General features: G+C 38.1%; 1 protein-coding gene across 1 annotated transcript in view; it reads left to right on the top strand.

Moving 5' to 3' along the window:
• Window positions 1-15,729, top strand: part of cacna1ea (calcium channel, voltage-dependent, R type, alpha 1E subunit a) — a 239,795-nt gene that overhangs the window by 136,174 nt on the left and 87,892 nt on the right. Inside the window, exons 16-19 of the mRNA XM_061977792.2 lie at window positions 4,294-4,363; window positions 6,772-6,889; window positions 7,117-7,184; window positions 9,088-9,179. Of these exons, the coding sequence (XP_061833776.2) occupies window positions 4,294-4,363; window positions 6,772-6,889; window positions 7,117-7,184; window positions 9,088-9,179 (348 nt within the window). The remainder of the gene's footprint in view (window positions 1-4,293; window positions 4,364-6,771; window positions 6,890-7,116; window positions 7,185-9,087; window positions 9,180-15,729) is intronic.

The following is a 15,729-nucleotide window of genomic DNA, read 5'->3' as shown; positions in this document are numbered from 1 at the left end:
ATTTCAGGCGCGCTAAGAACATATATTTTTCCACGATTTCAGCACTCAGGTTAACCATACCTAAATAGACACAAAATACTGCATTACACAAGACTACCCGAATGTACTCGAATGATTGAAAAAAATAAATGTTTTTAAGCTAAATTATTGGTAAACACGGTTTATGTATAATAATTTACGTAAAACCGCGAGTAATGAATACAGTTTTCATCAATTAATATATTCTGTAGACATACCCTCATCCGCTCTCTTTTCCTGAAAGCTGATCTGTCCAGTTTTGGAGTTGATGTCAGCAGGCCAGGGAAGCTAGGGTCGATATTCTTCTCTTGATCATCTTCGGTGGCATAAGGGACGGTGTGAGCCAAGACATCCAGGGGGTTTAGTTTGCTCGTCTGCGGGAACAAACTGCCGCCATTGCTTGCCGTGCTACCGAGGTCCGTTGTCCCTGAATAGCTCACACACTCCGGCAGTTTCAATGGGGCTCTGGCGGCAGATTTCTTTGACTTTATCGTTGGAAATGCATCTGCTTTGAGTGTCGCAGGATATCCACACATTCTTGCCATCTCTGTCGTAGCATAGCTTTCGTCGGTAAAGTGTGCGGAACAAACGACTGACCATTTCGTCGGCTTTCTCCACACCCTCATATTTTGAACAAATTTCGTCCAATTTCTTGCCACTTTCGCATCTTTGGGCCACTGGTGCAACTTGAATCCGTCCCTGTTCGTGTTGTTACACCCTCCGACAACACACCGACAAAAGTGAGAAAATGGCGGATTGCTTCCCGATGTGACGTCACGTTGTGACGTCATCGCTCCGAGAGCGAATAATAGAAAGGCGTTTAATTCGCCAAAATTCACCCATTTAGAGTTCGAAAATCGGTTAAAAAAATATATGGTCGTTTTTCTGCAACATCAAGGTATATATTGACGCTTACATGGGTCTGGTGATAATGTTCCTCTTTAACTTCAAACACCCAAAACCAGTGAAGTTGGGACATTGTGTAAATGGTAAATAAAAACAGAATACAATGTTTTGCAAATCCTTTTTAACTTAAATTCAACTGAATAGACTCCAAAGACAAGATACTTAACGTTCAAACTTGAAAACATTCTTATTTTTTGCAAACATTAGCTCATTTGGAACATGTCTGCAACATGTTTCAAAAAAGCTGGCACACGTGGCAAAAAAGACGAAGAAAGTTGAGGAATGCTCATCAAACACTTATTTGGAACATCCCACAGGTGAACAGGATAATTGGGAACAGGTGGGTGCCATGATTGGGTATAAAAGCAGCTTCTATGAAATAATCAGTCCTTCACAAACAAAAATGGGCCGAGGGTCACCACTTTGTGAACAAATGCGTGAGCAAATTGTCCCAACAGTGTAAGAACAACATTTCTCAACCAGCTATTGCAAGGGATTTAGGGATTTCAACATTTACGGTCCGTAATATCATCAAAAGGTACAGAGAACCTGGAGAAATCACTGCACGTAAGCGGCAAGACCGAAAACCCACATTGAATGCCTTCAATCCCTCAGGTGGTACTGCATCAAAAAGCAACATCAGTGTGTAAAGGATATCACCACATGGGCTCAGGGACACTTCAGAAAACCACTGTCAGTAACTACAGTTTGTCGCTACATCTGTAAGTGCAAGTTATAACTCTACTATGGGAAGCGAAAGCCATTCATCAACAACACCCAGAAACGCCGCCGTCTTCGCTGGGCCCAAGCTCATCTAAGCTGAACTGATGCAAAGTGGAAAATTGTTCTGTGGTCTGACAAGTCCGCATTTCAAATTGTTTTTGGAAACTGTGGACGTCGTGTCCTCCGGACCAAAGAGGAAAAGAACCGTACGGACTGTTACAGGCGCAAAGTTCAAAAGCCAGCATCTGTGATGATATGGGGGTGTATTAGTGCCCAAGGCATGGGTAACTTACACATCTGTGAAGGCACCATTAATGCTGAAAGGTACATACAGGTTTTAGAGCAACATATGTTGCCATCCAAGCAACGTTACCATGGACGCCCCTGCTTATTTCAGCAAGACAATGCCAAGCCACGTGTTACATCAATGTGGCTTCATAGTAAAAGAGTGCGGGTACTAGACTGGCCTGCCTGTAGTCCAGACCTGTTTCCCATTGAAAATGTGTGGCGCCTTATGAAGCCTAAAATACCACAACGGAGACCCCGGACTGTTGAAAAACTTAAGCTGTACATCAAGCAAGAATGGGAAATAATTCCACATGAAAAGCTTCAAAAATTGGTCTCCTCAGTTCCCAAACGTTTACAGAGTGTTGTTAAAAGGAAATCCCATGTAACACAGTGGTGAAAATGCCCTGTGCCATCTTTTTTGCAATGTGTTCCTGCCATTCAATTGTAATGTAGGAGCCTAAATGCTGTTTAAGTTCATTTACATTTTATGGAAGGTGCTTTTTGTTTATTCAGCCAAAATGGGACTATTTACTTTATTTGCATGCTTAGAATAATCATAAGGTACACTTTATTTGTAATTATTACATTTGTCTAAATAATTTGATGACGTAACTGTTTGATTGCATATATGGCGGAAAGATCTGGGTGGTAGGTTGGTTTTTGGACACAGTGCATTATGGGTAATGGCAGTCAGGAGCGGGGGAATTGAGCCACGCAGTTTTTTGACCTCACTCTTACTTTTTCTTACTCTTGCTTTTTCTAACTCTTACTGTAACAAACTCTCTTTATTTTGCCATTCATTTCTTCCCACATCGTTATTGTTTTACGTTTTTGAATGATTAAGTGACAAGTAAACTATACAAAACGAATAGGAGCGTCTGGAGTTTGGTTTGTTGTTGCCGCAGCAAGCGGGAGCAGGAGAAAGTAGAGGAGCGTCAAACTAAGGGTTCATTAGGAATCTACATTTTAGTCAAAAAACTTGCGCTTTGTGGATTAAACGGAATGTGGAACTGCCTGACTGGAAAGGATTAAGAGGACAAGCCTGGAGGTATACGTGCAGGTACGTGAGTGCACGCTGGATGAAAGTAACGAGAGAGAGAGAGAGAGAGAGAGAAGCTCGTCCCGGTGCGACGCTGCGGCACATCGGCATTTTTATTGACTCGTTGTGGAAATATTGGCTTGTTATGGATGCACAAGACAGTGGAAAAAGGACAGTAAAAATGACCGAGAAGGCTGTAGAAGAGCACAAGGCGAGAAATATGCAGGAGCGCACTGGCTCAATTGACTTGCTTGAAGACGCAGATTGAGCACTTAAAGGCCTACTGAAACCCACTACTACCGACCACGCAGTCTGATAGTTTATATATCAATGATGAAATCTTAACATTGCAACACATGCCAATACGGCCGGGTTAGCTTACTAAAGGGCAATTTTAAATTTTGCGCGAAATATCCTGCTGAAAACGTCTCGGTATGATGGCGCCTGCGCGTGACGTCACGGATTGTAGAGGACATTTTGGGACAGCAATCTACATCTAAGTTAATGATTATTTGCAAAAAAAATATGTTTCTCAGTTCGAACATTAAATATATTGTCTAATCAATTGAATATAGGTTGAAAAAGATTTGCAATTCATTGTATTCTGTTTTTATTTACGAATTACACAAAGTTTCAACTTCACTGGTTTTGGGTTTTGTAAGTTACATATCCAGCAGTTACAAACAACATTATCGAAACAGGCACTAATATACAAATACAACAATAATACCACTACTAAAGAAAACCACATCGGCGGTCGTAAACAAAAAATAGCCACACATGCAATAGAAATAAACTATTATAAAGGTATTACAACATTAATAAATAATAAAAAACACACAGCAAGTCAGACCTCTGGTTATGGTACCCTCACTGGAAACACACTGATAAGATATTCAGTCAAAAAGGTGATTGATTGCTTAATATGGGGAACAAAAGTAGATTGTCTCAGCCAGGTAACCTTCAATAAATGCACAGAGTAAAGGTACATTGAGTCACCAAACTACATGGCAGATAACTAATGATGACAATAACATGATAATAAAAAAACTGTGAAGAGAACCTTGTGTATGTAATTAAAATTGATTATCTTCTATTGAGATAAACTGTTGACAATATGTTTTCTTAACTGCACTGTGCACTTTTGCTGACGTAGGTGTTTTAAAGATGAGATTACAACATATTGATGACTTATATTTCAACACTCCTAATGTTATCCTTTTGCACGAGCTGATTTACATCTCAAGAAATGTCAGTAAAGGCTCCTTTTGTGTTTATTAATTTTTATGATTATACATGCTTTTGTTTTTTGTTGCCAGGTTCATCTTTGAGGACTACACCCCGACAAACTTTGACACTTTTCCTGCAGCCATCATGACCGTCTTTCAGGTCTGCTAATCAAAGTTATTAAGAGGTCATTACTGGGAGAGTCCAGCATCTCTAAAAAGTGAGTTCATGCCTCACATTTTAGCAACCATTTTTATGACCATACAGTGCATCAGGGAAGTATTTTACAATGCTTCACTTTTTCCACATTTTTTTTATGTTACAGCCTTATTCCAAAATGGAATTGATACATTTTTGTCCTCAAAATTCTACAGACAATACACCGTAATGACAATGTGAAAAAAAAAAAAAAAAAATATATATATATATATATATATTTTTTTTTTTTTTTTTTAATGTATTTAAAAACAAAAACAAAACAAAATACATGTACATAAGTATTCACAGCCTTTGCTCAATGCTTTGTTGATGCACCTTTGGCAGCAATTACAGCCTCAAGTCTTTTTGAATATGATGCCACAAGCTTGGCACACCTATCTTTTGTACAAATGGCTTCCGTCTGGCCACTATACCATACAGTTGTCTTTCTGTAAGGTTTTCCTCTCTCTACAGAGAAATGTTGTAGCCCTGACAGAGTGACCATCGGGTTCTTGGTCACTTCCTTAACTAGATTAAGATGAATGCAGCAATGCACAAAGACATCCTGGATGAAAACCAACACTTCCCATCCAACCTGATGGAGTTTTATAGGTGCTGCAAAAAAAAAAAAAAAAAGGGGGCGAAACTGCCCAAGGACTGCTGTGCCAAGCTTGTGGCATCGTATTCAAGAAGACTTGAGGCTGTAATTGCTGTTAAAGTGCATGCAATTTTTTTTCTTTTGATTAAATTTGCAAAGTATATAAAAACAACTTTTAACAGAAATATAATCTTAGAGAAAAATTTAATTTAAAACATTTGTCCGCAGGCACAACACTTAAGACTAAGAATGTCTAGGGATAAATGCGTTAAAATGTAATATCGGAAATGATCGGTATCGTTTTTTTTATTATCGGTATAGGGTTTTTATTTATTTATTTATTTTAATTTTTTTATTAATTCAACATAAAAAACACAAGATACACTTACAATTGGTGCACCAACCCAAAAAACCTCCCTCCCCCATTTACACTCATTCACACTCATTCACACAAAAGGGTTGTTTCTTTCTGTTATTAATATTCTGGTTCCTACATTATATATCAATATATATGAATACAGTCTGCAAGGGATACAGTCCGTAAGCACACATGATTGTGCGTGCTGCTGGTCCACTAATAGTACTAACCTTTAACAGTTAATTTTACTCATTTTCATTAATTACTAGTTTCTATGTAACTGTTTTTATATTGTTTTACTTTCTTTTTTTATTCAAGAAAATGTTTTTAATTTATTTATCTTATTTTATAAATAAAAAAAAAAAGTACCTTATCTTCACCATACCTGGTTGTCCAAATTAGGCATAATATTGTGTTAATTCCACGACTGCATATATCTGTTGATATCGGTATCGGTTGATATCGGTAATAAAGAGTTGGACAACATCGGAATATCGGATATCGGCAAAAAGCCATTATTGGACATCCCTACTTAAGACCTTCATTATATCAGTATGTGGAATTTAATTATGGAATGGATTAACCTAAGAAATCAAACAATGCACTAAAATTATGCACTTCAAAAAACTCTTCAAACTTAAAAGTGTTTACTAAGTACAAAGAAAAAGAACCATGATAAACATTCTGAATTTATTTCATCCATCCATTCTTTTTCTAGATAATCTTATATTTCTCACCATATGAAATATAACTTACCTCACTAATTATTATTTATTTATTTATTTTCAATGTTATTACTAATGGAGTATATTGTGAATAAATTGAGAACAGGAAGTGAATAAAAGTTATAGCAACTGCTATGTAAAGGAAAAGGGGTAGGATTAAATAAGCTCTGCTTCTTCCTACTCCTTTTCGAACACGTTGAATATAGAAACTGGAAATTGTGATGTATCATGTTGTATGCATGCATGTTCCAAATAAACACAAACTCAACTCAACTCAACTCAACACTCATTATGGGGTATTGTCTGCAGAATGAATTTGTTCCATTTTGGGAAAAGGCTGTAATATAACAAAATGTGGAAAACGTGAAGCAGTGTGAATACTATTCGGATGCACTGTATCTTCTCCAGGGACATTAGTATAGAAATCAAACGTGGCTTTACTTTCAAGTAGTCAGTGTGCAGCTTGTATTGCTGTATAGTTTTTTTAATTGGGAAAATAAGTCAACACAATAGCGTCTAAATAGCTGTAAACTAATAGTAGTTTCCATCGAGAAGATTCATTGTACTGTAAAAAAAAAATTTAAATAATGGTTGCTGAAATATGAAGTCACTTTTCTGAGCTACTGTTTGCATTTCTCAATATGTCCATAACATGCGATAACATGGTAAGTTTATGCTTTATGTGTGTCAGATCCTGACAGGGGAGGACTGGAATGAGGTGATGTACAATGGTATTCGCTCACAGGGAGGAGTGAAGACGGGCATGTGGTCTTCAATATACTTCATAGTCCTCACCTTGTTTGGGAACTGTATCCTTTTTTCTTTTACTCCACAGGCTAGAAGATCCTGCAATGCTCGTTATTAAGATAGCAGATGTTATTGTCTCTGTGGGCTACTAGTCACCACCAGAAATGTGTTTGGAAAATGTAAAAAGATCCTATTCCTCAGGTCTGATTGTTTGGTTGAGTGTGATTATTGAATTGTGTTACATCAGGGACTACAATGTACATTTTGTCCTGAACTCAAAAGTAACCAGACACTCTGCTTAATGTCTTCTTGGCTATTGCTGTGGACAACCTTGCTAATGCACAAGAGCTCACTAAGGTAAAGGTCAATAACACAACTTTGAGTACACTTGAACAATCTAATACAAGAGCTACAAGACAACAATGATTAGACAAGTCAAGTATTACTGTGTTGACCCAAATATAGAACATGCACAGACAAAATGGTAATTACTTTCTCAGAGAAAAGTCTAAAAAAGAGACTTATTTTATAATATATAGACGTATTCATACAAACCAACAAGTGTTAATGGTAAAGTTAATGGTGTAGTTTATTTGGAACATGCATACAAGGTTAGGTCAAAGTATGTGTATAGTTACACAAAGGTACCTATCATGATTTCAGTCTACATTTACATCACTTTCTTGTGGTCTATATCAGGGGTTCTTAACCTTTTTGACCTCGGGGTCCAACTTTTGTTCTACAGAGGGGCCCCTTTCAAATATTAACACTGAAATAGTAATCTTAGTCTTGATTTTGATCATAGTCAATCATTATATCTAACCTACTTACAGTTGAACAGAACAAACCTTGTCAAATGGTGTGAAATCATGTGTTAATCATAAAGATTATTTAACACATAAACTTTGGGCTTACGTCTGGTTAACCCGGCGGTCAGCAACCCGCGGCTCTCTAGCCGCATGCGGCTCTTTAGTGCCGCCCTAGTGGCTCCCTGGAGCATTTTTAAAAAAAGGATTGAAAATGGAAAAAGATGGGGGGAAAATCATTTGTTTGTTTTAGTATGTTTCGGCGGTTCTTGAACTCACCATAGTGTGGACTGTGACGCAACAGTAAAATCTTCCACTCCTTCTTTGTCTCATTTTGACAACCAAACGTTTTATACTGTGCGTGATTGCACAAAGGTGCGCTTTGTTGATGTTATTGACTTGTTGGAGTGCTATCCATCCATCCATTTTCTACCGCTTATTCCCTTTTGGGGTCGCGGGGGGCGCTGGAGCCTATCTCAGCTACAATCGGGGTGCTAATCAGGCATATTTGGTCACTGCATTACTGCAAGCTAATCAATGCTAACATGCTATTTAGGCTAAGTGTATGTACATCATTATGCCTCATTTGTAGGTATATTTGAGATCATTTAATATCCTTTACTTGTGTCCTCTTTGTATATAATTTAGTTTTGTATGTCTCACGACACATTATCTGTATGTAATATTGGCTGCATTTCTGATAGTTGTTTGTGTGCCATGTTGTTCCAGACCACAGCAAGCATTACCTAGCTTGCCAAAGATTGTAATAAATATATTAAAAGAAGACAGCCTGACGTTTCCTTTAACTTGGATGTACACATCTATATTTATGGCCATCAAAATCCAGTAATTTCCAGGAGTTATCTGACCTTCTGAGTAGCCTCTGATTTACTAATGGTTTCTAATGTTGTAAAAATGTGTAGAATAAATATTAACTTTCAACATTTCTGTCAACGAAGATATGCTTCAGCCTGCGACACATACTCATTTTGATAGTAGGCTATTATAGCTAATATAGACACTTACGTCATGTGTTGCCTTCATTATAAGACTTATATACGGCTTTTAATTTTTTGAGGCTCCAGACAGATTAGTTTTTTGTATTTTTGGTCCATTATGGCTCTTTGAACGTTTTGGGTTGCCGACCTCTGGTATAGGATATGGGACACAACATTTATTGAATTATGATAATGCTGATTAAGTAATACTTTTGACAAAAATCAGGATTGTGATACTGTCGCTTTAACTCTTCAATGGTGCCAAACAAGCATTTGTTGATCCTCACTTACACAAATCAGTAAAAGGTACACTATCACTACTCAGTGATTTCAACTCCCATACATATTTGCTTCTGTACTGAGAGCTAATCTTGTATATTTGGGGTCGATAGTAATTAATCAATTGATTGTTTGGTTTTTATGTCCATTAGCTTAAAAATTTATTATTTCTCTTAGGACGAAGAAGAAGCAGAGGCTGCTTTCAACCAGAAGCATGCTCTCCAGAAAGCCAAGGAGGTCGGCCCATTGTCTTCTTTCATGTCCTCAGAGTAAGTCCTTCTCTGGTCTGACTTCCTCAACCCTTCTTTCTGCCACTCTCTTCATCTCCCTCCATCACTGTCAGTGTCTAGAAGTATTCCGCAGTTGCCTGGAGCACATGTCTTCGGTTTGATAGAGTAGATTTAAATTCTAGTAAAATCCATCAGCATGGAGAACAGTTATGGTCAGAGGTTTGTTCAAAACAAGTACTAATGGATGTATTCGCGTGCTTCTCCTTGCATCCAAATTTTAGTCTTAAATCCTTTTCTCTGTGGTTATTCATACAAATGGTTGTTTCTATTGTTGTCATAGAGACAGTTTTACTGAAATTAACATGGGCTTTAAGAAGCAATATTGTTGCCAGAAGAGATTATTAGTATAATGTTAAGTACATAGCATAGCGTGTGTGCAGGCTCGATTTTCTTTGTGTACTCACTTCTGGAAAATAGGTCAACAAAGGCGCATTCTCTACTATTACGGTATATTAGACAGTCTTTAGATTTTGATATGCTTAGTTTTAATAGTGACATTGTTTCAATAAGCTCATGAAATGAATTGCCTTAATTTTTGGTCAAGTTCTTTGATTGATGGTTCTCCGGTAGCTTTATTGATGAGAGTTTTTCTTAAGCCTCTATAAGTAGTCATGATTTTTTGCAGAAACGAAACATAGATTCTAATTTACAAGTATGTTGGTGTTTTGTGATTTTGCCTTTATGAAAATGAAAAGTTTTGATTGCAGCGTTGACTCTTAGTTTTCATTTAACGGTTTTGTAAAAGTTTGGATCTTACCATTCAGTGGTTACAGCCATTTAATGCAGAGCACCCCTAATGACACAGATGCCTATGTAAAGCCTAGATTACGGGATGTTACTGTGTAGTCTCCACACAAGGGGCGCCAAACTTTTGGCCTCCAATGGCCAAAGTGAAAATGTGCCAATGGGCTGTGAGCCAAACAATGATTTTAAGTGTTGGCCAACCCCATGACTGAGGCGTATCCTTCAAAATGTTTAGTACAACTTGGGTAAGCTATGAAGCCGCACCGCTTGATGGATTGTACTGTGCTTCAACATACGAGTATTATTATGGTGTGTGTATAAAATAAGACATTATCTGGCGTTTTGTTTCGCAATATTATGCATAAGCAACTTTTTTTACCTTCTGGTACCTGCTGATCTGTATTTAAGATCTGCATAAGTCCTGAAAAAATGTGCTCGTTAGCCTTTTTAGTTCGTGCCGACGCAGTAGTCGATAAGCTTCTTCTTTTTCTCTATCTTCTTGTTATGGGACATTCATCCTCCGCTGTTGCCATTTCTAATATAACGTAGTGTAAAGTTATTTACTTATATCTGTCAGTAGACTCGCCATGAAAGCGCTAAAACATACCGGTGTAGTGAGTTTACATTATTCACCCAAGGAACTTTAGTTATTAGAGAGTCGGACGGTTTTTCATGGGATACATTTCAAGCGTTGTTATTACACTAGTGAGCCACGGATGAGAAGATGCTGCTCAGTTATTGATTTAAATAAAGTCTGAATGTCATTAAAGCAGTTAGCTCCATCTTCTTTCTTGTACGCTACACCGCTACAACAAAGATGACGGGGAGAAGATGCTGCCGAAGGTGAGCCACGTAAATAAGACCGCCCACAAAACGGCACATCCTGAAGCGACTATCAGAAAGTGACTTGAAGATGGTCTGTAAAACATAATCTATGCAATATTCTGACCAAAGAACCACCATTACATGTTATGTAGACCACAAGGAAGTGTTTTAAATTTAGAAAAAAAAAAAAAAATGATTCCTTTAATGCGCCTTATAATCCGGTGCACCCTGTGGTCCGGAAAATACGGTATTAATATATATTGAATTTTGGTAAGATACCCTTTGGCGGGCCAAATTTGGGTACCCCTGCTCTACACCATACCCTTAAACACGTCTTGATCTTGTTATAATCCTTTGGCAGGGGCTAAGCCCGTGACTTGCAACACTTTGCTGCAGTGTTTTCCTGAGAGTTAGAAACCACAACTTTCGTTCACAAGCTGTTTAGCTTTTTGTGTAGTCGTGAACAATGTCAATTGGAATGGTGCTTTAGTGGGGTGGAAAGGCTGACGTACTAAAAAAAGTCAACCCAATCACAGCTCTGCGGTCCACGTCGCCGTTGACGTGAGGTTAGAATTTATTGGAGGTGAACTTCAATTGTATTTGTAGGGGCATGAGCGAGCCAGTGTCACTATGATGCTGGCCAAAGATGACACCAAATATTTTTGTCCTTTTCAAGATTATTTTTCTAACAAATGTTTTTTGAAACAAAAATCTTTTTGCAAAATGGGGTTTTCAAAATCCCTAAAATACCTGGTAGATTGCAGTTTAAAAAAATGTATACCATATTTTCTGGACCATAGGGCACACAGGATTATAAGGCGCACTGCCAATGAGCGGGTCTATTCAGGTCTTTTTGTCATACAAAAGGCGCACCGGACTATAAGGCACATCAAAGGGGTCATTTTATGTTTTTTTTTCTAAATGTAAAACACTTCCTTGTGGTCTACATAACATGTGATGGTGGTTCTTTGGTCAAAATGTTGCACAGATTATGTTTTACAGATCATCTTCAAGCCGCTTTCTGACAGTCACTTCAGGATGCGCCGTTTTGGGGGCGGTCTTATTTGCGTGGCTCACCTTCGACAGCGTCTTCTCCCCGTCATATTTGTTGTAGCGGTGTAGCGTGCAAGGACAGGAGGGGAAAAAGTGTCAAAAGATGGCGCTAACATTCAGACTTTACTTAAATCAATAACAGAGCAGCATCTCCTCATCTGTGGCTCACTAGTGCAACAACGACGGAAATGTGTCCCGTGAAAAACCGTCCGACCGGAACTCTCTAATAACTAAAGTTCTGTGGGTGAATTATGTAAACTCACTACACTGGAAGTTTTTAGCGCTTCCATAGCGAGATATAAGTTAGAACTTTACACTACTTTATATTAGAAATGGCAACAGCAGAGGGTGAATGTCCCATAACAAGAAGATAGTGAAAAAGAAGAAGCTTATTGACTACGGCATCGCCACGGACTACAGTGGCGGATGTGCACAAATTTTCAGGACTTATGCAGATCTCACATACACATCAGCAGGTACCAGAAGGTAAGAAAAGTTGGTTTTGCATAATCTTGTGAAATAAAACACCAGATAATATGTCTGCTAATGGGTGCCATTTTGCGGTCTTTATACACACACCATAGTAATACTTGCACCGCTGACTACGGTAGCTCTAATGGGCCGACAATCCATCAAGCGGTGCAGCTTCAAAGTCATACTAAAACATTTTGACAGATCTTTGAGTGCCGTGTGTAGGGTTGCAAAGGGGTGGAAAGTTTTCGGTAAATTTCCGGAAAATTTACGGAAATTTACCACGGGAAGTTAAGCTCGGGAAGTTTGGAAATGTTGACCATTTTTTGATTATTCAAAGTTGGACACCGTCCATCTTATTCTGTAGAATAAGATGAGAAGCTTGTAAAACACTAATGCAATGCCACACACAGATATAAATAGTCAGCTAAACAACTGGAGTAGTCTTTAAAAATATTTTACTGATGGACAAATTAATAGAAATATTCTAGATGAATAATTGAACACTCAATCAGCATACTAAATCAAACTATAACATACATTATTGTATAACAACAGAATGGCTAGCAGAACAGAAGGCAGAGGAAACTACACGTTTTGATTTAGTATTTGCTAGTTGAACTTTACAGATCACAAAAAAGGTAAATTCGGATCGCTAAAGTTGTTAGCATAAATTAATGGGATTTAACATAGAGAAAATTAGCAACGGAGAAATATTTTCGGTTTATTATGAGACTGTGGTGGTACATAAACCTAGCTAGCTAGAGATATTGGCCCCAAAATAATTTAACAAGTACAGGACCAGCTAGCTAGCTAGCTAGCTTGAGTGGAAGTCTGCTGGAGTAGTGTTTTAGCTAATAATCATGCTGCAAAATCTACCATGTTGCATTCAATGTTTATTCCCATTAATTCCCGTTAATTCCCTTTAATTCCCATATATGTCCGTTAATTCCCATGGAAAGTTTCCAACTTTGAATATTCACGGAATTTTGCAACCCTAGCCGTGTGTAATGTTCTTAATTTTAAATGGAACATTTACAATTTTGGTGTTGTTTACTGGCGTCATATTGCAGTCTACACGTATCTCTTATGTGTGACTGCCATCTACTGGTCACACTTATCATTACACCATGTACCATATAAAATTTATTCGAGGTCGGTAAGCACGACTAGAATTATTCCGTACATTAGGTGCACCAGGTTATAAGGCGGGATTTTTGAGAAAATGAAAGGATTTTAAGTGCACCATATAGTCCGAAGAATACGGTATATATTTTGTTGGGGACAGGCATGCTGACTCTATTTCATTGACCACCATTATTTTAAAATCAGTTCTCTGTTTTTAACTAAATAGCCCAACTTAGATGTTGTTTTGGCAGCCGCTCTTTGTGTTGCGTCTCCATCTCTCCACGGTGTATGTGTGAGTCCCAGGAAGAAAAGCTCGGAGGCTGCATCACTAAAGACTGCATCACCAAAGTTCACAGTTTGCAGTCATTGAATACAGAAGTACAGTACTCTGCATAAAACGGCTGTAAATCCTTCAGGCCATATTTTTGTGACGCTTCCTGCTACAGTATACGATGTGTGGAATAAAAAGTGAGGGCTTTCAGGCAGTGTGCTCTATCTGGGAAGTAAAAGGACCTTTATTCATCAGTGGCAAGGTTTCTAGGATGTCGAATGGATTTTGCTCATTTGTGGAGGGTATTGTGCCGGGTGGTGGAGCTGCATGTGCATGCACAGGATTGTGGCCTGCCTCGAATCTAAATGCACGTACAACATTGTTGTATAAGCACGTGGCAACCTCATTTTTAGCATGAAACATCTTGAAATGGAACAGCACGGGGGTGAACCGCAAGAAATTAGAAATCAGTATTCATAAAGGATGCTCTGAACTTCAAGGCTTTCTTATCTCATTTCAGTAGCCAGTGCACTGCTGACCTGGAAGAAACTAGCATGCCAGCAGAATATAACAATATGAATATGCAGCATGTCGCAGGCTGATACATTTTCTGCATGCGTCTGATTGCTGTATATAGGAATAATTATTTACTGTATACAGAAAATCCTACAGTATTCTCTGAGACTATGTCTCCTATTGTGCTGCTAGGATTTTTTTTTAGGTTCACCAAGCATGACCTTAAAGAATGTGTCACTGCTTGGGGGTGGTGCATTCAAACGCCTGTCAAAGATAGACACCTTCTTATGTTTGCATAGAAGCTCATTTCTGTTTGTGTGTGCTCATCATATAACTGTGACCTAACTACTCAAAATGTCCTCTGATCAGTGTTTGTGAATGTCTTCTAACAGGTCTGATACAAGAGTCATCTTGTTTGTCAATGTCTATGGAGACACACACCAAAGAGTTGACAATTAGTCATTATTATTATTATTATTATTATTCATGTAAATATTGTGCGAATTTGGACTCAAATGTGTACTGTATGATACAAGACAAGCATTCACACTAATGGACACAACCCAAATTTAAGTCTAAGCAATATTACTATTTTCCCCCAATTATTAAGTGTTTGTTTGGAAAATTCCAGTATATTAATCTTTTTTGCAAGAAGAGCAAACTTAACAGTAGTGGAAACCCAATAATGACTGACACGGTTGGGTAGAAGTCATTGGCGCCATCTGTTGGTTTATATGTATAGTATACATCCCAAGAGGATGACAATGACCTGACTTTTTCAGGCTTTTAGGCAAGATGCAGTGGTCAATACAGTAATTTATCAATATTTTTAGCTGTGCTAATGAAAAGTAAGCATTATTATTTTTCGCAAAAGCAGATGTTTGTCATACAACTCTAGGATTTGAATCAATGGTGGAAGTGGCGTAGTCTGCGTTTCATATCCTTGTTCTCTCAGCATTCACACACAAAAAGTGTGTTGTGGTAATATCGATAATTCTGAGAGCGTTTCTTTACCAAAGGCGAGTGTCCTTTGCTGTGTGTCTCCCTGTCTGTTTTGTCTCTGCTCACAAAAGCACTAATGTCTTGTTTTCAACCAATCGCACATTGATAACACGGACCACACAAGAGTCCAACACTCCAGTAAGTAACACGTACTGCTCACTTCCTGTCACTCTTCAACCTGAATCTTTGTCATTCACACCTGCTTGACCTTCACTGACACACACGCCAGCCTCATTCTTTTGCGAAAAATGCCCTTCATGTCTACAATCACACATTTCATGCCTCAATTTTCTTATGCATTTCACTTTTTTTGATAGCACACACACATATTGTTTCTTGACTTGGTTGATTGTCACCAAACAAACATCTTCACTGATGATTTAGAATTTGATAAACGCTTGCTGTTGCCGGTTAAGCATCTGATTATAGCATCTGCTATTTACTGTCATCATTTTTCATATTACTGAAATAAAATACATTGGAACTTCTCAGGTCGAACGCAATCTTTTTCAGGAATCT

The sequence above is a fragment of the Nerophis lumbriciformis genome, linkage group LG18 (assembly GCF_033978685.3).
Source record: "Nerophis lumbriciformis linkage group LG18, RoL_Nlum_v2.1, whole genome shotgun sequence".
In the NCBI taxonomy this organism is placed as follows: domain Eukaryota; kingdom Metazoa; phylum Chordata; class Actinopteri; order Syngnathiformes; family Syngnathidae; genus Nerophis; species Nerophis lumbriciformis.
The sequence above is the reverse complement of the archived record's forward strand: the minus strand, read 5'-3'. Positions and strand labels throughout refer to the sequence as shown.